We start from the raw sequence: 25080 nt of genomic DNA on the forward strand, positions 1-25080 counted from the left end.
AAAAATTTTTTTTTTTTAATTTAATATACAATTTTATATACAACACTTAGTTCTTCTTCTCGTTGACTCATGGGTAAATTTGGAGAAGTCAGTCTGACCATAAAGGACCTTATCATGTTTGTATCTGCTGGTATCTGTGCAGTTGTGAGGCTCTGGGGAAAGAAGAAATTGCTTTAAGTTAGAAATACAAAATACTTCCTATTTTTACACACACATTCATTGACTTACTTCATTTCCTGCAGACTGTCCCTATAACCACACTCCCCACTGGTCTAAACTTTAGAAACAATGCAAACATTCTTACTAAAATCATCACATTCTACTACAAAAGTTTAATTATGTTTAGAATGTGTTTATAAATGACCCAGTTTATTACTCTGTTAATAAAACCTCAAAACTCAAAATGCTTATTACAAAAAGTGGTGCTTGAAAACGTCTGTGTAAACCCTCAGTCGTCCACGTCTGGTCCATAGTAAAAGTCAAAGTTAAATCTGTCAACTGTGAAGACGTTTGGCTGCTTTGGCGCACTCGTCTGTGGGAGGGTTTGTGTTTAATATATACAGATATGAAGTGGGCCCATGTGAACATTTGTGGAGAAAATGACAATTACAACCAGAAGAATCCCAATGATTCCTCCAGCTATGGCCATAGACTGGGACGAGCTGCTGGCTGCTTTGACTCCTATAAAAACAAAACATTATGATATTTAAAACAATGTCTCTGTTCTGTGAGTTTCAACATTTGGTTATTGCTGTTTTCAAATATGAAAATGATCAGTGGCTGTTTTTGGTTTCACCCGTTGTGCAGGACTGTTCCATTGAAGGCCAAAATTATGCTGCTTTGCATATTGTTCAGAAATAGCTCACCAGTTTAGAAAACATTACAGGATGAATGACCACAGAGCAGACAGTAAAAAGTAGTGTATAAAGTTATAGGAACAAAGTTGAGTTATTCAGTGAGTTATGAATGGGCACAGCTCGCAAACTGCAAAGACAAAGTTCTATGAACAACAAAATATTGTGCTTTATTCTGCATGTAAAAAGTTCTTGTTTCATTCTTTTATCATTCCTTTAATTGTGTTCAATTGTGACAGTTACAGGAGCAAAATCATTCATTTAATTTCAACGTGTGCTCTTAAAAAGTGCATCTATACGTAAAGTGTAATACATAATGCATAGAACTGGAATAAACAGAAAGTGAGGATTTCACTGTTGTTTGGTCATGTGTCAGTTACTGTAAATAATCGTTAAATTGTGATGTTTCTTTGCAGAATAATAATGTTAAAATTTGATATCGTGACCTCTCCAGAGAGAAACTGTTCCAGGCTAAATAACACCAGAGGGCATATCGTATTTTACATTATATTCATCATTGTCAGCAGATAAAAGACATGTTTTATGGCTCATCTCTTTATTTTACATATTGGGCTAATGCAAATCTATTGGTCTATGTTTCCAAAATAAAAGACATTTAATGACCTGGTGTCTAAACTAACCAAGACAATGTGAACAAGGATGTTAAAATAGGGAGTATTTTTTGGTTTCATATGATATTTACATGTTCAATATTACAGCAGTTGCCTCACAAGGTGCAGTGTGCACAGACTACATCCTTGTTACATGTTATCAGCATAAATGTCACGATGGCATATCGTCTAAAATGTGTGAATTTGATTAAACTTTCAGCAGTTGGAGTGATAGGAAGAAATTATGTTTATTTTAACATCCACACTATATAGAGTCCCAATATTATTTGTTTCTCTCCCTCTCTGTCTTAACCCTTTAAGGACTGAGCACACTATGGGCCAGTACAGCTCACCTAGACTTTTATTCTTTTTTAGCCATAAAAATCATATTAAACGAAGTGTCAGAATTTACTGCATTTTTTCACACAACTACTTGTATTTTACACATCCATCCGCATTTTTTTCTTTTACGCATCGAATAAATGACTGGGAAAATCCCCGCAGCCCCGCACTCTCATTTGTCACCTTCAGGACAACAGAGGCAGATTACAGTAATGATGATAAAATATTTAGACAGCCCCATGTCTCCGCTTTGAGACGCCGTTTGGGCGCGGAGATATGCTGCCGGAAAGTCAACCGCAACCCGCTCTATCTGCGACGATATGATCCGACGCTATAGGGTTTTGAGGGGTGCATGTGTATGTATGTGTAGACATAATTGTGTGTGTATCCTCAGTATTATCAGTATTAGTATTATTAGGAGTATAATACTACTACCACAAATTTTTTGTTTTCTTTTACCTGCATCCTTGTCAACTCGGTCAAAAATTTGCATAGTAAAATTGTATATTCAAAAATATCTTGCATAGTGCAGGCTCCCTGTAACGACTCAGAATGTATTTGTTTGTACTGCTTTCATGTAATATTATCAAATACATTCTAACTAATGTTAATACCTATGTTTTGCCCAATGACAGCAGCAGACTTTTTCATGAGGACCCTGTTAAAATAAGAACACAAACAAAAGCAAACAAAACAAATAACTACATAGGTTCATCTAAAACATTACATGTATACAAATGTTTATCACTGCACTATTAAAGCAGCACCAATGTCCAGTTTTGCATGTCCTTGAAATGTTTTCCATTTTTGAGAAGCAAAATAACCAAAGTTCAACAAAGTAGTGAGATATTCAGGTCAGGTGTCAGTCCCTTATAAACACATTTTATACAGTGTTGTTCTCTTCTGACTGACTGAACAGTGATGGGTTTTTAATTCATCACCTGGTTTGATAAGAAGGGCTGAGTGAAAGAGCAGATCTAAAGGTTCAAAGTAGAACCTGAACACTGCATGTAGATTAGATCTCCATAATCTAGTACAGAAAGAAAGATGCTTGAGCAATTTATTTTCTGTAATTCAATGGGATAAAAGATTTGTTTGTATAATATGATACTAACACGATTTTAAACGTATATATTTCAGAAATATGTAATTTAAAGAATACGTTTTCATCAAGCTAAAACCCAAGATATTTATATGTGGTGACTCTTTCAATGAATGTACCATTTAGTGTATACAAGACTTGTAGCTTACAAATCTATATAATCAGTTTTATTTGCATTAAATGATGATTTAAGATTGTTGAGGGAATTTTTGGATTTCATTAAAGTCTTGCAGCAGTTTTAAAATCGTTTGATCAGCAAAAGGAGCACTCACACAAAAAGCAGCATCGTCTGCATAAAAATGTATGAAATTTAAACCAGTAATAGAAGTTTTGGTCTATGGAGTGGAGAGCATTTAAGACCTCCATGTAAGTGAAAGATCTTAAAGATAAAATGGACTGTTATCGGCCCGAGGTTCAGATTCAACATAATCAAGATCAGAAGGCTCGCCATCATTACCTAAAACATCACATGTAGAGATAAAATGCCTATTAAACTCACATATTACCTCTTTAGAATTTACAATAGCTGAAACCCATAAAATATGTATAATTATATTATATCTTACATAAGATCTTATATCATATTATATCTTACTGTCCTCCAGAACTTTGCTGGATTTCCGTGACTCTGTCAGTGCAAGAAGTCAGTTTTTGGCTTTCTGTCAATAAAGATATCTTTTTCCAAATCTGATCTACTTGTGTGTGCAGTTTTCCAGAATCATTTCTTTCTCTAATTAAACTATCAATTTCTGTGCTGTTTAGGGACATATCAGTCTGCAATTTCACTAACTCATGTTAACAGGGTGCATGAAAAGAACAGTAGAGTAGAATGAGTGCCCTCATTGGGCTCATGCTGCATAAATAGATAAATGAAGTGAAATGAAGCTCTGGTATCACTGAAACACAGGTCAGAGTTGAAGGCTTGTTCATTGAATTGTTTACATGAGGACGTGACGTTTTAACTTCGTATTCTGAATGCACTCAATTGGAGATTTATATATATATATATATATATATATATATATATATATATATATATATATAAATAAAAGGATTTTTTATTTTTGCTATATCACACAGCCCTAATCTGTTTCCATTTGATGATTAAAAAGCTCCTTGTGAACAGAGCAATAGTTTTACTCAGCATATGGTTATTTTACAGTCTGTATATGGAATAGATTTGCATTCTCTATTTATAAATCCTTATAAATATTATTTCTTGACAATTCACGTGACATGTTATAATTACAAAAACTGGCTTACTACAGATGTGTTTATATCAGAAAATTAACAATTCAAACTGTCCCTTTCCTGTTTTACATTTTCCGCTCATGTGGCCACTCCCTAAACCACAAATACAAAGGTGCTCGGTTAATCTGCTCAAACTCTCATCACCAGGAAACGATGGATGGAAGTCTGGTAAGGTTTATTTTGCCTCATTAGTTATTTATCATTAGAAATAATCCAATTATTTATAATGACAATAATTTGATTTGTTTGCATTGTCAAAAGTGAACCTGTAATTGAAGAATATGTGTTAGTATTGATTTGTGACTGATGTTTGAGTGACTTTGCTCTCATGTGTAAGAAGTGGTCGAGTGGAACAAAAACGTGTTTGTGCATTTCCAGCCCGTTACACATGGATTTGTTGGGTGAATAAGTGCCCCTTTCATTCAGGACAGAAGTCAGTGTTTTGTTCATAACAGTTTTGGTATTGATCACTGAAGTTATTTAGATTTGGCTATTAAAAAAATAGACGTATCATTTTACTCTTTGCTGAATACGTGACTTGTCAATTGGAATCATTAAAAAACTTCTATATTGTATTTGATACCACATGAGCAAATGGACAGGAAAATCAGGATATAGACCAGATTACACAGATTATCACAGACTAAATGTATCATGGTGTCAATTCTATGAGTTCTTGATGTGAAAAAAAAAAAAAAAGTTGGTATTGTTACACATATTTAATGCTAAGGAATAGAAATCTAAGTTTTAAGGAGTTTACGTGACATGCAGAAAAAGACATTTTTGTTAGTTATTTTGTTTCCAGTGGCTTAAAGCACAGTCAATTCTGGAAATACACTGATATATTGATATTTGGAGTTTTTAGTATATCAGCCATCAGCCTTAAATCTCCAGCACAGGCTGATATTATGTTTTTGTTGATCTGTTGCCTAAAAAATACACACAACGCTTTATATCAACACTTTAATACAAAGAGAAATCTGATGGGGCAAAATGTGACTACAGCTCTCTTGTAGGTTTGTGGCAAAAAAGGGCTGTGTGTGAGCTTGCAGTAGAGTTTATCGGTTGCTCTGGATTCCAAACAATCGGTATCGGCATCACCGATTAAAAAACACATTATCGATTGATGTTCTTTACAAAAGTAAAAGGGGGATGTCAGGACACACGCTGATGAGGAGTGAACAATAATAAAACTAGAAGATGGTTCAAACCACCACTTTTATACTATAAACGATACTCAAAGCACTTTACTAGAAGTTATGTACAAGTGTAACTGAACATATCAACCACCTGCTCAAGGAAATCCATGAGCCTCCACATGAATGTTTTTGTAGCAGAGGCAGAAAAGAGTCACTGTTATTCCACTCAAACTAACTCAGGAGCTGTAGATCCTTCAGGACTCAAGCCTGTTCTAGTGGCATATTTAATGATTAGTATCATTTCACAAGAAGTTTAATATATATATTTTTTTTATTGTTGTAGATTTTGTCCTTTGGAAATATGTTTATTCACACGATACTAATCTTAATGCTGAGTTCAGGTGAGTTCAGATTGTTTTAATATTGTTATATGTTAAATGTGAGCACAAAGTGTAGCCTTTTCACCACACAATAATTTAGCTTTATATTGTAAGAATAAACATGACATGAATGATTACATGGTGAACACCTGTGTGTACTCTGCATTTTCTGTTACTGTCATTTTAACCCTGTGCATGTTTTACAGGAGCTGATGGTTGTGATCCAGTAAATGCTTTGTCCTTTACAACTCCAAGTCCAATGGAGGCTCTGAGTGGTTCCTGTTTGTGGATCCCATGCACCTATGAAGATTTATATTTATATAAAGACATAAACACTACAGACCCTGTCACTGGCATTTGGTTTAAAGGTGGTTTTGAGTTCATTACAGATTCACAGTATTTATTTTCAGTCAGTGGTGACCCCAGTAAGTCTTATCCCATGAATTTCACTGGGAACCTGAAAAACAAAAACTGCACCACAATGTTTTATAATTTAAACAAAAGCCACGATGACAAATATTACTTCAGAGTAGAGAACAGTGGTTTTAATGCCACAGCTGTTTGTGACTCTCTTCAAATAACAGTCAGAGGTAAGACAATTATTTCATTTTAAGACAGAACGTGAATCAAGAAATATATAATTATTCTGAGGAAAGAGCTGAAAAAGTTATTAGACGTCAACAATACTATAATAAGCAGCTAAATACTGTTTGACATTAGCCAAGCTTTTTTTTCCCCCTCAGTGCCATATTTGTAAATGACCAAATGTATTTCAATTTTAAATAATTTCATAGTACCCAAACGGATTTCTTAATTACCTCCACTACCATCTGAAAAGCATCTCTTAGCTACTTCTGTTCTTCAATATTTTTTTTTTCAAATATGCACAGCAGCTAGTTCAATGTGTCAAAGCTATCACTTTCATTAATATTGGAAAATATAAAATAAACAACTACCCAATTATTTTAAATTGAACACTTCAGTTTGTGGTGTTGTTTTAATATTTATTATTCTACCATTAGCGTTAGCATTGAGACACAAACATGCCTCTTTCTATACACAGAAGTGTCTTCTAGAGAAGTATTCATCTTATTTCTGTGTTGTTTTTAACATATTGTTAGTGACATTCACCCCCTAACCTCTGACCCCTAACCCACCTGCAGCTCCCTGTCCACTGTCTTATTGCTAAATATTTATTCATTTTAGCGTGACTCGGTAAAAACCTCAGAGACAAAACTAGACAGGAGGTAGTGACAGTGAGGTTGCCAAATGCTGTTGCGTTTTTACTCTTCTCAGACTCTCCCTGGAGCCCCACAATAGAAGTCTCTGGTAAACAGACAGAGACAGAGGTGGTGACTATAACCTGCTCAGCTGTCACTCCCTGTCCACACGCCCCTCCTCAGCTCACATGGGACCTCCACCAAGGCACTGCCCACATCACAGAGACCAACGGGACATTTACCACTAAAATCACGCAGAACATCACTCTGACAGACGCCCATGATGGACTAATGATAAAGTGTAATGCAGCGTATCCTGTGAGTGGAGGATTCAAAATGGCCGACAGTAACGTGACTCTCAGTGTCTCATGTGAGTGAAGCACACCGATGGATTCAGTCTGTTCTGGTGATAAGTTGTTGAAAATGTATTAAGGTGCATTGTGTAACTTTGTGGGTGGAGAGACCAGCTTGTTTCAATTGAGATAATATGGCTTTGAAATATTCCACATTATGGCATTAAACTTACCCGTCTGTCCTCAGATGGTCCTAAAAACACCTCAGTGGAGGTCAGTCCGTCCGGTTCACTGTCAGCAGGTCAGTCAGTGACGCTGAGCTGCTCCAGCAGAGCCAAGCCTCCTGTCCACCACTTCACCTGGTTCAGACACAGCTCACAGGGACCAGCCAATGTCAACCAGGGACACACGTACAGCTTCAACATCTGTGAAGGAGGAGACTATTACTGTGTGGCCTCAAATACACATGGCAATGGGACGTCTCAAGACATTCACCTGAGGATAAATGGTAGGTTACCATTCAATTTAAAGTGTGATTAAACATCTAAACTACCCTGCAAAAAAGACTACCGTAAATTTCGGACTACAGAGCGCACCTTGATATAAGCCGCACCAGCTAAATTTGAAGAAAAAATCAATTTTGTACATATATAAGCCGCACCTGAATAAAAGCCGCAGGTTTTCATATTGTAACATGAGACATTTACACAGAAAGACGCTGCACCGACACGCTTTTTTTTAAACTGTGCCTGAAAATTGGCACCAACACGACAACAACACGGGATGAACACATCTGCAGGTTTAGAAAATAAAGCTGCACCAACACGGAAAATCTGCTTTTATTTCCTCTGAAAACTTTTGTCGTCTTTTTACATTGACCAAGTTGGATTCATTGATGTCGAGCTTACGTGCAGTGGCTCTATTTCAGGGGTCGGCAACTCGCGGCTCCGGAGCCGTATGCGCCTCTTTCAGCCTTATACTGCGGCTCTGCGTGGCTTGGGAACTGACACACACACAGCTCACAGTCCTGCGTAAAGAGCCCTGATTTTCAGACGTTGTGCGCACAGGGGTCAGGAGCAACTTTGGCCCGTCCCTAATGACACACTAATAAGCTCGTCCGTAGATGTATCATGAAAATCCTGCTGGAAATCGCCACAGAAATCTATTTGATGTAGTAGCAAGTTTATTATCTGCTCTTGTCTCCGCGATGACGTTTCACGTATAACACATCAGACACGACGCACAAAACTAGAGCCACAAGCGAGTGAAAATGAGCCAAAACAAAAGTCTTTGGAGAGCTTTTAACAAAGGGGGAAAGGACAACTGAGGAGCCAGAAGAGGAGACTACGATCTCCAAGAAAAAGAAAGATAAATTTAACAGACAATGCCTACTTAAAATCTGGGTTTGTCGCTGCAGGTGACTCACGCGCACAGTCCGCTCTGCGTAACATACGGGAAAAGCAAATAAGGCAATGAAACCTTCAAAACTGCTTTGGCACATGGAGAATAAGCACCTGGGATTAAACGATACGCTACGAGTTTTTTTGTTGTTGTTTTTTTAAAGAAACTGCGGAGTAGAGTAGACATAATCGCATGATGCAGCGGTTTGGTGAGTTGTATTTTTTTAATGCACTTAAGTTGTTTTTGCCATATTTATCTGCCACGTGTAGAAGGCTTGTCCGTGAAAGTAAAACCTACATTATTCCGTTACATTATTGTTATTATACAGTGTTATCTTCATTTTAGATGTCAAAAAGTATTTGCGGCTCCCAGTGTTTTATTTTACGTGGAAAGTGGGTCCAAATGGCTCTTTGCGTGTTAAAGGCCGACCCCTGCTCTGTTTCCTTTCTGTTTCTTTATCTTAAAAACTGCATCATATCCATTTCATGATGCGCAAAATGATCGTTCAAAATCAAAACTAGTGAATTCTTCAGAGCAGAATCTTTCCCCACGTCTGTCTCACTTTTACGTTTACAGCTAGAGAGCGCCCCCCAGGGGCCGTTATCCAGTAAAATTCCATATATAAGCCGCACTGCTGTAAAAGCCGCAGGGTTCAAAGCGTGGAAAAAAAGTAGCGGCTTATAATCCGAAATTTACGGTACGTACCATAGATAATACTATTCAACACCATATACATAGTTCACTAGTGAAAACAGTGGATTTAGTGTTTAGTTCCAACATGAAGATATAAAAAAGTCTTATTAAATGTAAATAAAATAAATAAGGAGACTCATGAAACATGGGTATACAAAAGTATAAAAAATGCTCTTTGGGTGTTTCCCAGGACATTGTGGAGACATTTTGCATTGATACTGACCAGCAGAAACATGCACAGACAGAGTCCAGATGGTGCTCAAGCACCAGCCCCTTTGCCTTAAGAACAACTGATGAAATAGTAGGTCTTTAGATTCAACAAATGTTTTAGACTGGACTGTTGTCTGGAACATTTGTGCCCAGCGTAAGGCTGCAGCTCAGAGACTGCTCACTCAGTGCACTGAGAGCAGTGGAGGAGCAGAGAACCACGGACAGAAGAGTGCAGTTTTTCAATAAAAAGTAGGCCAGTTGTTAAAGTCTAATAAAGATGTACAATTTAAAAGTTAAAACCAGAAGGTTACATACAAACACAAATGCTTTTTTTTCTCACTATCTGACGTGAAATCAAATTAAACTTTTCTTATTTTATGTCAATGAAGGTTACTAAAATTATAATGAGAAGAATTCTTTTAGACAATTTTTCATCACTTTGTTCAAAGTCAGAATCTTACATATGGTAAAATTCCTACGCCTTTAAACAATCTGAGAAAACCCAGATGTCATGTCTTTGGAAGCTTCTGATCGATTTATTGACAACATTTGAGTTTAATTAGAGACACATCTGTGGATGTATTTGAAGACACACCTGACCTAAAACAGGAATAGATTAGTTTGATTTCATGTCAGACAGTGAGGAAAAAAAAAAACAGAACAAAAAAAAAAAGACAAAACATTGTGTCTTTTTATATAGTGCATGTAAATTTCTGGTTTCAACTGTATATATCCCATTGTTCTGTATTAAAAGTAAAAATAGGTTTTCTTCACTTAAATCATCCCATATTATAGAAAATTACAACTACTTTATCAAAAAGCTGCTGAGGTAGAACCCACAGACCCCCCCCCCCTCACATGATCCGGTTTTGCTCTATAATAATAATAATAATATATTTTATTTATATAGCGCTTTTCAAGACACTCAAAGTCGCTTCACAATACATAAAAGAATAAAATATCACAAAATTTACAACATTAAAAGCAATTTTGAACAGGTGAGTTTTGAGTTCTTTTTTGAAGGTGGGGAGGTCAGAGCAGTCACAGAGGGGTTTGGGGAGTGAGTTCCAGAGGGTGGGGGCAGCGATGGAGAAGGCTCTGTCCCTCCAGGTTCGGAGCTTGGTCCTACAGGGCAGGGACAGGAGGTTGGAGCTGGAGGAGTGGAGGGAGCGAGATGGAGTGTGGTGGTGGAGCAGGTCTGTGAGGTAAGGAGGGGCCAGGTTGTGGAGAGCTTTAAATGTGATGAAAAGGATTTTGAAGTGGATGCGCTGAGGGACGGGAAGCCAATGGAGCTTGTGGAGGACAGGGGTGATGTGTCCACGTGAGCGGGTGTGGGTGAGGAGGCAGGCAACGGAGTTCTGCATGTACTGTCGTCTGTTGAGGGTTTTGGATGGTGTACCGTAGAGGATGCTATTGCAGTAGTCGATTCTGGATGAGATGAATGCGTGGATGAGAGTTTCAGCGGCAGAGAAGGCGAGTGATGGGCGGAGAAGGGCTATGTTTTTGAGGTGAAAGAATGCAGTCCGGGTTATGTGCCTGACGTGGGGTTCAAATGAAAGAGTGGGGTGGAGGAGCACACTGAGGTTGCGGATAAGTGGGGATGGAGAGAGTGTGGTGTTGTCGAAGTGCAGGGTGAAGTGTTGTGAGGATTTGGCGATGTTGTGTGGACCGATGATGATGAAGTCAGTTTTGTCGCTGTTTAGTTTGAGGAAGTTGTGATTCATCCAGTTTTTGATGTCTGTTAGGCAGTGGGTGAGACTGGAGTGGATGCTGGGGTTGATGGATGTTGTGGAGATGTAAAGTTGGATGTCGTCAGCGTAGCAGTGAAAACGGAGAACGTGATGATGAATGATGTTGCCGAGGGGGAGGATGTAGAGAATGAAGAGGAGAGGACCAAGCACCAAGCTTCCTTATTTTTTAATATTCTTATTGGTCTCAGTTCTGCTACTCTCAGGCACACAGCTAAAAGAAACCTCTAAACAGGCAAAAATCATATTAGTTTACTTTTTAAAAACATGGATAAGTTCATTTCAATTGACACAAAAAGTGCCCTTGTTTTCTTGGAGCACCTGCCCCTCAAAATGTCTGTGCTCGTCCCTACTGGCCGGTCCACACTGAATTACTTTGCATAATCATTTTCAGACCCAGCTGGTTTCCCGTGGTATGCCATTCTCAGTGCAGGTATAGGCCTCCTGCTTGTCGTCTGTCTAATTGTTTTTTTGTAAGTATCACAAATCAACAATGAACCAATACATCTCACCAGGCTTGGGTGTTTAGGCCATTTTATTGGAAAAGCCAATTTTGTGATAGTACCTCAACATATAGGGCCTGGTACTGGAGACATTTATCACATTTACGGATGTTTTTAGGTATTTCAAACCAAGATGTCAGGCTCCAGAAGAAGAGGTGAGCCGTGAGTTGAATCACTTTATCACTGTCAGATTCACTTTGTATAATGTTTCATTACAGGAAGAGGAAGAACATTATGTTAATTTTTCGATTATAAAATCAAGATTATGGACCAGGGAAACCGCACAGCCGCAGGTGAGTCACAAGATGAAGAGATTCAATTTATCTTTAGCAATTGAAGTCAATTTTTATATTTCCTTGTCCACAGGAAACGGAAGAATCGCCTTATGTCAATTTTTCTCCATCGAGACACAGAAGAGAAGATCGATGAAGGCTGAAGAGCAGGGCTGCAACTAACCATTATTTTAGTAGTCAACTATAGTAATTGAGCTTTTTTCTAGTTAGCTGACTTGACAAACGATTTACCGTAAATTCCGGATTATAAGCCGCTACTTTTTTTCTACACTTTAAAGACTGCGGTTTATAATGCGGTGCGGCTTATATAATTTTTTTTTTTTTTTCGTGGCGCCAAAAACATTTTGCCTAGCAACAATTGACCAATAAAATTGATGAGTAGTTCACAGAGGTCCAATGAAATTGTATGATCAGTCAAGCGCACTGTAACAACTACTGTAAATCAGTCATTTGTACTAACCCTAATCAACATGGAAAATACTAAAAGAAAAGCGTATGATGCGGTTTTTAAGTTAAAAGCGATCACTCTGGCGGTTGAAGAAGGAAATCGAGCTGCCGCACGTAATCTTGGCATAAATGAATCAATGGTGAGAAGGTGGAGACGCCAGCATGAAGAACTGAACCAATGCAAAAAGACGAGAAAAGCTTTCAGAGGTAACCATAGCAGATGGCCCGAGCTTGAAAACTATCTGGAAGACTGGGTTAACACACAGAGAGCAGGCGGCCGCGGTGTTTCCACTGTACAAATCAGACTGAAGGCTAAAGCTATCGCCACCGAAATGAAAATAGAAGATTTTGGAGGTGGGCCATCGTGGTGTTTTAGATTTATGAAACGGAAAGGCCTGTCCATTAGGGCACGCACAACTTTGTGTCAGCAGCTCCCTCCTGACTACGAGGAGAAACTTGCTAACTTCCACACATTCACTCAAACAAAGATAACGGAGAATTACATCAGGCCAGATGATATCATAAATATGGATGAAGTACCTCTGACATTTGACCTGCCTCTCACTCGAACCGTAAATAAAAAAGGTGACTCGTCTATCACACTGAAAACAAGCGGACATGAGAGAACGCATTTTACCTGTGTTCTGAGCTGCACAGCATCCGGACTAAAGCTTCCTCCGATGGTGATTTTTAAGCGGCTGACAATGCCAAAGGAGAAATTCCCAAACGAAATCGTGGTGAAAGTCAATAAAAAAGGTTGGATGGTGGAGAGCGTAATGAAGGATTGGCTCAGAGAGTGCTACTCAAAGCGACCAGGCGGCTTTTTTCACAGAAAAAAAGCATTGCTCGTTATGGACAGCATGAGGGCCCATGTAACTGATTCAGTGAAAGCTGCCATCAAGAGCACAAACTCAATTCCAGCTGTGATTCCTGGGGGTACCACTAAGTATCTCCAGCCACTGGACATCAGCGTGAACCGGGCATTTAAAGTGGCACTGCGCGAAGAGTGGGAGGCTTGGATGACAAGTGGTGAAAAATCTTTTACGAAAACAGGCCGCATGCGAAGAGCGTCTTTAAATCAAGTCTGCCAGTGGATCCTAAATGCGTGGAGCCGTGTCAAAACATCAACCATCACCAAAGGGTTCCGAAAGGCTGGACTGCTGCGTGATGAAGAAGACGACGTGCACTCAAGTGACATCGAAAACGAGGAGACTGTAGTAAGTGGTGATATCCTGAGGCTGTTTAATTCGGACACTGAATTAGAGGACTTTGATGGTTTTAGTGCGCAGGAGGAAGATGAAGAAGGCGATCAGTGACTTTTGTGGCAGAATGCAATATTGGTATATGTTTTTACCAGTTATTAGGAGATACTGGAATGCTGTTCATGCACTGTTGAGTAAAAAAACATAAGCAACGTAATTTGTGTGTAACCGATACAAACGTATATTTCAAGGTTGCCGCATTACAGGCACTGTTAGAAAAAAAGCATTAGCAATACGTATTTAATATTTGTTTATGTTACGCGGATTAAATAAAAAAAAGTAAAAAAAAAAAAAATCCTCACATGTAATATTTTTCTGTGTAAATATCTCATATAATAAATTGGTTTTTGGTTGTATATACATAAAAGTGAAAATAGTGGATGTTGTTCCTGCTTGTCACTCGCTGTCAGTGACTCATTTCTTACAGTAATAAGAAGATATAATGAACGTTTTTAGCTAATTTTTCATATTACTACGTGGGATACCTGCGGCTTAAAATCCGGTGCGGCTTATACAAGTACAAAACTGATTTTCTCTCTAAAATTAGAGTGTGCGGCTTTTAATGAGATGCGCTTTGTAGTCCGGAATTTACGGTATAGACTTTTGTGTACAGAGATTTTTGGAAATGTGTAATTGATTAAAATCACAATTTTAATGCTAATGTCATGAAATGCCTTTTGGACGTGTCTCATTGACAAACGATTATTAAAGTGGTCATTGATTTTTCAGTTTTATTGTAGCAGTGGAATTCTATTTAAAACAATATGAAACAATGAAACAACCAAGTACCTTAGTCTAGAAAAGTCAGTTAATCCACTTCATCCGGACCATGACCAGTTCTTGTGCATTTACACACACGACCCAAAAAGTACTATGTGGCTGGAAGAAAATAAATAAATAAATCTGCAGTAACCCCAACCGGGCCAGCAAGAGGCGCTGTTGAACATCTTCATACAAAACATATTCTACATAACAGAGTAAAAAGGAAAATAAAGAGGCTTTATGATGCTGTCAGTATATTATCAAAATGTAACATATAGAGCTCAACAGTGACGCTCAACCCCCAGGTCCAGAAGTACATTTCTCACTCATTTTTGCCATAGACAACCCACTTTTAAGTTTGAAATCTTGCTCAGGAATAATCAGGGAGGTGGTGACTAATGAACATAAGACTTATCCTTTTATTTAAAATCTTTTACTGAAAGTAGAAACCATAAAGTTATTAAAACATTTTACAGAATCAAAAAAATAAATCAGAAGTCGCCATGAACCACTGTACAGTAAAGGAATAAACACCATGCTCCATTTAAGCCATTACATGTATTCATTGGGTTCAATATCACATTTATTCTACATTATTTATACATTATATACATAGAGTAGCACCTGTACAAACACTAAGTTACTTGAGAGTGGGGGGTTGTGAGATTACTGTTTGATTTAATATTACAAAAATTGTACTATTACTTGTTTTGCCTCCTGTGAGATCCACTGTGGTAGATTTGCTATAAGTACTTTGAACTGCTATATGTATGTTTGGACTCAGAGAACCAGCTAAGCACACATGACACGTCTGTTGACCCTATGTAAACCCAGAGGGACATGTTTATGTCGAGACATACCAAGCTAATCATGAAGAGGATGTGACGTGTTATACTAGTACAAGAGCTCACTTAGCAGAGGTAATATTTAGGAGATTGTGTTTAATATTTGTGACACCAAGGACTACAGACGGAAATTAGCATTTTGCTAAATCTGGTGCAGCCATCTTTTTAATGTATCTGCACACCGTCCTTCAAATAAATAAAATAAATAAAAATAAATAAATAAAAAAATCAGTGTGGATTATGCCTGCGCCGAAATAAAATATCTGGATTGGAATCTACTCGAGCCTGCTGGATTTTATTTTAGGGTTGCCTCCAGGAGTAAACTGACAGGGTCCTTGGATTTGGTTTTAGTTACAGATCCCACAAAGTTAATAAGTTCCTAGATCAGAAAATCTCTATTACAAAATAATAACCTATTTCAAAATAATGAGACCCAGAGATAGTTTTAAAATATGTAAACACCATATTTAATTAAAATGAAAGTCTAACTATTAATACATTTCATTTTTTTAAGTAATGCATATTTTTAACCCCTTGACCCTGAAAACAAAATAATCCTGGCTCCCTCTTGCCGTAGCATATTTTGTGTTGTACCTCGTCAGTCTCAAGTTGTGACAGCAGTTGCTGTTTGCAGATGTTGGAACACTGAGTGAGTAGTTGGACAGTTGGACAGGGGGACAGGAGGACTGAGCATGAGATAGTTTCAAAAATGCTCTGTCTATCCACTTTTCCCAAACTTACAAATATAAAATTGAGTAAGATAAATAATTTGGCAAATTAATCACTAAACAGTTCCTTGACCAAATGTGAATATGCAAATAGACTAAATAACACAAAATACCCTCTAAACATCAAATAATTTCTTTAAAAATTTAGCAGGAAACCACAACACCTTCAATTACAGTTTGTCCCTTTCCCAAAACCAATAAACTGTTTATGTTGGGATTACAATTTCCCCCCTTACACCAAGAATAACATGTATTCTCTTCCTGTTAGCTTACTGGCTAAAGGACCAGTGCACAGGAGAGAACAACGGAACTGAAGCGCGGGAAAACGCCTCTGAGCTTCTGCTGGGCCTTCACACACTGTCAAGTTTACTCACGGTACTGGAGCTTTTAGATGAACGGAAAACACGGTGCAGGCCTGTTTGAGACTTGAAAACATTGAGTGCGTTGAAATACCAAGGTCTGGAAGGTTTTCAAAGGGACCGGTAGCTCAGCTCACGCCCGCCCGCTCTGGCTCGCTCTCGCCCGGCCGCCTCTGGTCACAACTCCCGCTCTTTCTCTCCCGCTCCGACAGACGGGTCTCCGGCCGTGTACCTCACCACAATCTCTCCGCTCACAAAGTCACGAGTCCGGTCTTCCTCCCAAAGCCTCCCGCTCACTTTTCTGGGATCCGTGGCTCTTTTTTAACGTCTTTTGTCTCCAGGGGAATCCGATCCTCCCGCGCTCCAAACGGTCCAAGAGAGCAGCTTCTCGAACTTTCCAAAACTTATCTCTGCGTAAGGTCACGTGCCGCCCCTTACGCACTATCAGCCAATCAGCATCGACTATAAGGTCACGTGCCGCCCCTTACGCGCTATCAGCCAATCAGCATTGACTATACGGAGCGAATACCCCCAGTGACCAATACAATTTAATAACATAAGAATAATAGTAAACATGAGGATAGATACATAAAGCTCCAACAACATGATTTTAACTAAGTAACAAAATTTTAACGAAATAATACATGAACTGTTTTTACATTTTATTGACTATATTGAAATCACATATTCAGACATTTATCTCACTGTATAATACACGTTAACTTCTGTTTCTTTTACAAGGTAACACTCATTTTACCGCTAGGCTACACAGTATTTACAAAACACACTAAAAAAGACATGCCCAAACTGTGGCCCTGAAGCCTCCAGGTGAATTGGCCCATATTACTTTAACCACTTAGCGTTCCGACGGCCCGCCCGCGGGCAATGTACGTGTATTTCTGCGTCACCCACACAAACAATCTACACATCAAATGAAAGCTACGGCATTCATCTTTCTGAATATGTAAACCATTTACACCTCTAATCACCACAGTGCTGACAGGAAAGCCGTTTTTACAGAGAAGTCAGAAATGTGGATTTGGACTCCACTTACCTTTGAGCGCTCTGGTTCTGTCAAACATCAACATATTCACACAAAGTTGGTCTCAATCGTTCCGTAAAGGTCCAGAGAATATAATCCAGTCAAGAAATTATGTCCACAAAGGAAGTTAGAGCCTCCATGTCCAATCTGCTGCAGGAAAGTGATATCTGTTCCGTCACTTCTCTGCATTTCTTTTGTCAATTTCAGGCATAATAAACTTCTGGCAGCACCAACTTTATTCCTCAGCGCATAACAAACTTGTTAGCTTGTTACCACCAATCATTAGCACACACCACTTGGGTGAAGTGTCTTGCCTAAGGACACAATGACAGAACTAAGGACAGAACTAATGACAGAAATTGGTCCGATCCTTCAACCTTCGGGTTGCGGGACCAAAGCTCTAACCACTGAGCCACTGTTGCAGAATGACTGTCTCGCTGTACGATCATGTACAGTGTGTTCTTAGTTTCCAGTGTGTGTTTGTTTACATTTTGAAGTGTGTGTGTGTTTGTTGATTGTTTGCAGTGTGTGCTTTGTAAATATATATTTATTTTGACCCATACCACTTGTTTTGACTGTATTTTATATACAAATATACATTTTATATTGTGTTTTGATATGATATATAAATGTACAGTAATAGAGCAGCTGGGTGTGCAGATACAGATTCCTCTTAGTGTGAGTTTTCAGTAGAGCCTCACTGATGTCTGTGGGTTGAAACATTCAAAAGTTATTGCACTTTTTCCAAACGTTCTCCAAATGTCTTAATTCGGATAGGTTTGGAGAGGCCTGGACTTACTCATGATAAAATGATTGTAAAACTCTCATTTTTATAGGTATTGACCTCAAATTTGAAATGTAAGTGGTAAACAATCTTGTCAGTTGAGATATAGTGTATTTTTGTCCCCACTGCAGCTTTCTACACCTTCATTTTCACAATTTTTTTTTGGCGAGGATGAGAAATTTTTTTGTGTGTTCCAAAGTGTATAAATGCTCAGCAGACCAACTTACAGTGATTCTGACAACTGTGGGTAAAACTATAGGGTGTTACCTTTACAAAGACCACAAACTAGTGCAGTTACTACTGAGGGTTCAATAGTGGTGATTATTTTAATTTGGAGAGGTCAGAACAAAGGCAATTTCACCAAAATGACCCGGAATGCTAAGGGGTTTTAAACAGTATTTTTTTTTACTGTACATTACTGAAAATCTACTTTAACAAGCCCATATCAAATATTTAATGTGTCCTGTGAGGATGTAAGCGTGAGTAAAGGTCTAGTGGTTCAGTCTAACTTGTAATAATAACGCAGATTTGAAGTATTCACTGTATTGGTGACCAGTCTATGGCCCTAAATCGGCCCTCAGCTTTGTTTTTATATGTGGCCCTTAATGAGAAAAGTTGGGACACTCCTGCACTAAAACGTTTTTTCCTCTGGCTCCACCCACCGTACAAGGACATGCATCATTAGGTTAGTAAAAATATAGTAAGTATTTTACACAATGCAGAGAGTCACACAGTCCAGACACAAATGACTAGACCTTAAAGTTGCACTAACTTCTTGAGAAAAGGGTACAGCACTCACTTGTCTCCATAGCGATGTTATTGCTTTGCCCAAAATGTTCCGCAGTTTGGCATTAAACTTTTCTATCTCCATGCAGACGAGCAGAACACATCACCAGGCCTCACCTCATAGTAAGAATACTGTACATAGATTTTCGGTTACTCTTGAATGATAAAAACACCTATTATTACAAAAATGAATGATAGATGTGTTTAATGTCATATTGTGGAACATTCCAGGCAAAGCAATAACATTTTGATGGAGAATAACAGATGATATGATCTTCACCAGAAAAGTTACTGCAGTTTTAAGAAAGAATAATGTGATTAAATACATAAAATATAAAGATGTTGTGCTTTATCTGACAGAGCTGAAGTGAGTCCACCAGCAGATGACAGTGTTTACTATTAGCACTAAGACACCAGCCCAACCATCACACACACACACACACACACCCCCACACACCCACCCCTACACACATACACCCCCCCCCCACACACACACACACGCACCCCGGCACGCCCCCCCCCCCCCCCCCCCCCCCACACACACACACACACACACACACACTTTTGAACAGAATGTGATTGTTTTGAGTAAATGTAATATTATTTCTTCTTTACATTGACATAAAGGCTTTCAAAATCATCTTGAACCTGCCCGCTGGTGTCTTGCTTTGATACTTGAACCTGGGAGTACACAGTGTCCTCTTGTTCTGTGCTTGGGACGTCTTTAGGACTCAACTTAGAAAAGTCAAGCTCCCCATAATGGACGGTTTCTTCTTCTGTGGTTTTAGCCTGGGACATATTGACCTGGGAGTAGACTGTTTGCTCTTGTGGTTCATCGTCTGGATTAATATTTGAAGAATGTTTGAAGGTGGAGAAGTTAATTTCTCCATAATGGATGGTATCTTCCACTCCGTGTACAGATGTTTGTTGCTGCAACAGACAAAAAATGTTTCATGTTTGTTCGATCTCCTTTGAGGTGTTTAATAGATTTTACCTGTACGTCTTTGGGAGTCTGGCATTTTATTTTTAAACACCTGAAAAAGAGCAATAAAGTAGTATGTAGTATCAAAGGCACTGTTCTATTTTGTTTACAGGGAAGTTAAAGGGAAGTGGTTTCCATGGAGACAAGCAGTAGTGTAACCTCCACCAGAAAAGTTACACAGGACACAAAATGTGTCCAATGTAAAGTGAGGAATTTCAATATTCAAATGTCAAACTAGACTTAATTGTCCTTGTGGGGAAATTCCATCTCTACATTTGACCCATCAGACAAGCCCATAGTCTGTGGGGACTTGTCCTTGGATCATAAAGAACAAACCATTCTAAGACCTGAACAAGGAGGACTCATCAGTATTGTTGGGTTTCAGGGGATATTACAACATTCTGTAGGGCTATAATGAAATGAGTAAGGGGCTGTCACACTTTTTTACCTTGTTAGCATTAAATGTTTGCAATCCTTTTTAAAATCAGATGTGCTGTGACTAAAAACAGAGGAAATGTCCATTGTCTATTGTTTTAAATCAACTGATGTGTTTCGGACCTGGAAGTCACATCACACTAAACAATCCTATGCAAACAGAAAAATGTAAACAAATAGTTATTCTTATAAGTTTACTCACCAGACAAACAGACCCAAGCAGATGACCACCAGAACTCCAATAACTGCTCCAAGAATGACCTCCCATGACAGATCACCACTAAAAGAGCCTGTTCCTTATAAAACAGTGACAGAATTAGAAATGTACAGATACTGGTAGATGTTGGGCCCAATAAACCAGACAAACTACTGAGCTACAGTGGACTGAAGTCATCCCAGTGCATCTGGATATAGTGCAGTGTCAAGTTTAAGAGTGTCATTCTGAAAATGTACATGTGTTCCACAAGGATGCGTTTACGGCCCCCTCTTGTTCACTGTGATCATGAGTGAAAACCAATTGAATTTAGAAGAAAAAACAGCAGAATCATTGCCCCTTAATTGGTGGAACATCTTTGGAGATGGTTGACATATGTGTTAAAATTAGGACTGAGTTTTTTGTTCCTATGTTACTTTTATGTTACTCTGCACTAGAGCACTGCACATTACTTTTTGAGTCAAATATTAATTCACACAATGGTTTTAGGTAACATTTTTTCTCTTATGTAATGTAAACTTCGAGAATGCCTGGTGAGTTTAAAACAGTTTCCAGTGATTACAATACTGCACTTTAGGATGACATACCTGTTATATTCAGTGTAATGACTGGAGATAATTCATGTCCAAGTGTATTTGAGGCCACACAATAGTACTGTCCCTCTTCAGTGAGGTTGAAGCTGTACGTGTGTCCCTGGCTGACATTGGCTGGTCCCTGTGAGCTGTGTCTGAACCAGGTGAAGTGGTGGACAGGAGGCTTGGCTCTGCTGGAGCAGCTCAGCGTCACTGACTGACCTGCTGACAGTGAACTGGACGGACTGACCTCCACTGAGGTGTTTTTAGGACCATCTGAGGACACACAGGGACGTTTAATGCCATACTGAGGAACATTTCAGGCACAGCAGTAATATCTCAATGTAAACAGACTGAATCCATCAGTGTGTTTCACTCACATGAGACACTGAGAGTCACGTTACTGTCGGCCATTTTGAATCCTCCACTCACAGGATACGCTGCATTACACTTTATCATTAGTCCATCATGGGCGTCTGTCAGAGTGATGTTCTGTGTGATTTTAGTGGTAAATGTCCCGTTGGTCTCTGTGATGTGAGCAGTGCCTTGGTGGAGATCCCATGTGAGCTGAGGAGGGGCGTGTGGACAGGGAGTGACAGCTGAGCAGGTTATAGTCACCACCTCTGTCTCTGTCTGTTTACCAGAGACTTCTATTGTGGGGCTCCAGGGAGAGTCTGAGAAGGGAGACAAGAATTTGAAAAACAAAATGAAATAACAGAAGTAGTTAATCAACACTGATGCTTGTCAGATGGCAGAGGAGATAATTAAGAAATACCCCATTTAATTCGTTTAGATTCTAAATGAATAGAATCTGAATCAAAAGAATATGTTTGGATAATGTGAAGTCTACCTTTTATTTCTCTCAGACTTAAAATTGAAATATATTTTTAAAAATAATGTGGCGCTGAGATAAAAAAAACAAAAAAACAATTCATCTGTTTGTCATGGTATTGTTGGAGTCTAATAAATTTGAATTGCTATGTCTTTTGTTAAATAAAATGCATTGCAATAGGATGATCCTTTTCTATATAACGTTTTCTTAATTCACTCTGCCTTGTAATACCATAAATTCATTATTAAAAAAAAGCTGCTATCTTACCTGTGACTTTTATTTGAAGAGAGTCACAAACAGCTGTGGCCGTAAAACGACTGTTCTCTACTCTGAAGTAATATGTGTCATTGTGGGTTTTGCTTAAATTATAAAACATTGTGGTGCAGTTTTTGTTTTTCAGGTTGCCAGTGATGTTCATGGGATAAGACTTACTGGAGTCTCCACTGACTGAAAACTTATACTGTGACCAACGACCACCTTTAAACCAAATGCCAGTGACAGGGTCTGCAGTGTTTATGTCTTTATTTGTATTTACAGGTTTATAGGTGCATGGGATCCACAAGCAGGAGCCACTCAGAGCCTCCATTGGACTTGGAGTTGTAAAGTTCAAATTATTTATTTTATCACAACTATCAGCTCCTGTAAAACATGCAATGGTTAAAATGACAGTAACAGAAAATGCAGAGTACACACAGGTGTTCACCATGTAATCATTCATGTCATGTTTATTCTTACAATATAAAGCTAAATTATTGTGTGGAGAAAAGGCTCCACTTTGTGCTCACATTTAACATATAACAATATTAAAACAATCTGAACTCACCTGAACTCAGCAGTAAGATTAGTATCATCTGAATAAACATATTTCCAAAGGGCAGAATCTGCAAAAAAAAAAAAAAAAAAAAAGTAATAAAATATAAAAATGGTTTAATAAATCATAGTAATCTTAAATATACCACTAGAACAGGCTTGAATCCTGAAGAATCTACAGCTCCTCTGAGTTAGTTTAAGTGGAATAACAGTGACTTCCTCTTAGTGACTGGTCTCAATTCTATCTTTCTACTTTTTAACAATAATAAACATGCCTGTCCCATGGTCTTGATTCCTGTTTAATTGATGGACTTATTGTTGCCAAATCAAAAGACCCTCCCCCTGTTGGGACGTACTGTTTCCATTGACAGGCCACGTAGTCTGGAAATAGCAAAATGATACATCTATACCTATTTTTTTTAAGCCAATTCTAAATAAACCAACTATATGTGAAATGGTAAAGGAGGAAACAGGAAGTTGTGGAGCGGCAAACGTTTTAAATGACAGTGAGTGAGAAACCCAGGCCTTTCATTCGTCCTCACTGCTGTGCGCAGAGTGCGGTAAAGGTCGAGAGTTTGAAGCACTGACCCGTATGTCGACTGAACTCAAAGATGAGCTCAAAATAATCCAAGCAATAGTTTGATTTTTATTTAGGCCAAAGTGTCAGTCACCTGCCTTCAGCTCTGGGAGTGACTTTGCACATAGGCCACTTTGACCAACACATGAGGTACAGGCCATTCAAAATAAGCAGAACGGTAGGAATGAGTCCATAACGTCCACATATTCACCAGGTCACAGACACCGACAGGCCTCCAGTTTGAGGAGTTTGTCGATGCTTTGTGTAAGATATTTTCAATGATGTGATGATTCACAGTTTACTTGACATTGTTTGATATGTACTGATACTGTCTTTGTTTTGTAGTGTACAACTTTAATTTGACTCAGGAGCCAGACACTGTTCCCCGTAGTTATATTTAATGATTATTTGGGCCTATATTTTAATGGGTTTGCATTTCAACTCTTTGTCTTTTCTTTGCTGTTGACTTTGCCTAAGTCTACAGTCCAGAAATTATTACATTTCAAAGGTGCTGTCAGACATTTTAAGAAATCTATATATATCTAGGAAATAAAAGCCAGTTTTATGAATTGTTTAAATAAATGCTCCTGTTTGTAATTATTTAATGTCTCTGTGTAATATTTAAGTAATTACTTGGTCACATATCAATCATTTCAGTCCTTTCAATCAATACCAAAACTGTTATGAACAAAACACTGACTTCTGTCCTGAACAAAAGGGGCACTTATTCGCCCCAACAAATCCATGTGTAACGGGCTGGAAATGCACAAACACGTTTTTGTCCCACTCGACCACTTCTTACTCATGAGAGCAAAGTCACTCAAACATCAGTCACAAATCAATACTAACACATATTCTTCAATTACAGGTTCACTTTTGACAATGCAAACAAATCAAATCATTGTTATTAATAACTGGTTATTGGGAAATTTGAAATAATTTGATTATTTCACATAATTATACACAAATAAACTATTCCAATCCAATCCAACTTTATTTCTAATGCACTTTAAAAAACAACAGAGCTGACCAGAGTGCAGTACACAACAGACATTTTAAAAACACAGATAAATGAGACATACAAATAAATAAATACACACTGTACACTATAAAAGTCAAAAAATCAATGAAAAGCTAAAGAGAAAAAGTGCGTTTTAAGAGCTGATTTAAAAGTAGAAAGTGCCTCAGCCTGTCTAAGATGCAGGGGCAACGCGTTCCATAGTTTGGGACCAGCCACAGAGAAGGCACGGCCCCCTCGAAGTTTCCTGCTCACATTGGGGACCACTAACAGAGAATGACCTGCAGACCTGAGTGAGCGAGCAGGAGCATGGGGTTGAAGCAGGCCGGACAGATACTGTGGAGCGAGGCCGTGAAGGCATTTAAAGACAAACAAAAGGATTTTAAAGTCATTTTGATAAGAGACAGGGAGCCAATGTAGGGACATCAAAACAGGTGTAATGTGTTCTCGTTTTTTTTTACCAGTTAAAAGGCGAGCAGCTGTGTTTTGAACAAGTTGAAGCCGTGCATGAGAAGTTTGGTTCAGACCAATATAAAGAGCATGACAGTAATGTGGCCCAAGAATAGAGCCTTGGGGTACTCCACA

General features: G+C 38.5%; 2 protein-coding genes across 2 annotated transcripts in view; one reads left to right on the forward strand and one right to left on the reverse strand.

The window, feature by feature from the left end:
* The window catches only part of LOC117388120 (B-cell receptor CD22-like), a 37986-nt gene extending 25803 nt beyond the window's left edge, over positions 1-12183 (forward strand). The window contains exons 8-13 of the mRNA XM_055230227.1: positions 6976-7269; positions 7440-7700; positions 11639-11717; positions 11866-11902; positions 11966-12040; positions 12114-12183. Of these exons, the coding sequence (XP_055086202.1) occupies positions 6976-7269; positions 7440-7700; positions 11639-11717; positions 11866-11902; positions 11966-12040; positions 12114-12176 (809 nt within the window). The 3' untranslated portion in view covers positions 12177-12183. The remainder of the gene's footprint in view (positions 1-6975; positions 7270-7439; positions 7701-11638; positions 11718-11865; positions 11903-11965; positions 12041-12113) is intronic.
* Positions 12184-19655: 7472 nt separating this feature from the next.
* On the reverse strand, positions 19656-22676 carry LOC117388123 (B-cell receptor CD22-like). The gene is made up of 6 exons (XM_033985595.1): positions 22358-22676; positions 21639-21932; positions 21274-21534; positions 20675-20768; positions 20050-20089; positions 19656-19985 (listed from the first exon to the last, which is right to left on the reverse strand). The coding sequence occupies exons 1-6, from the start codon at positions 22674-22676 to the stop codon at positions 19656-19658; spliced, it is 1338 nt and encodes a 445-aa protein (XP_033841486.1).
* Positions 22677-25080: the final 2404 nt, after the last annotated feature.

Source organism: Periophthalmus magnuspinnatus, chromosome 20 (genome assembly GCF_009829125.3).
Source record: "Periophthalmus magnuspinnatus isolate fPerMag1 chromosome 20, fPerMag1.2.pri, whole genome shotgun sequence".
Classification (NCBI taxonomy): Eukaryota; Metazoa; Chordata; class Actinopteri; order Gobiiformes; family Gobiidae; genus Periophthalmus; species Periophthalmus magnuspinnatus.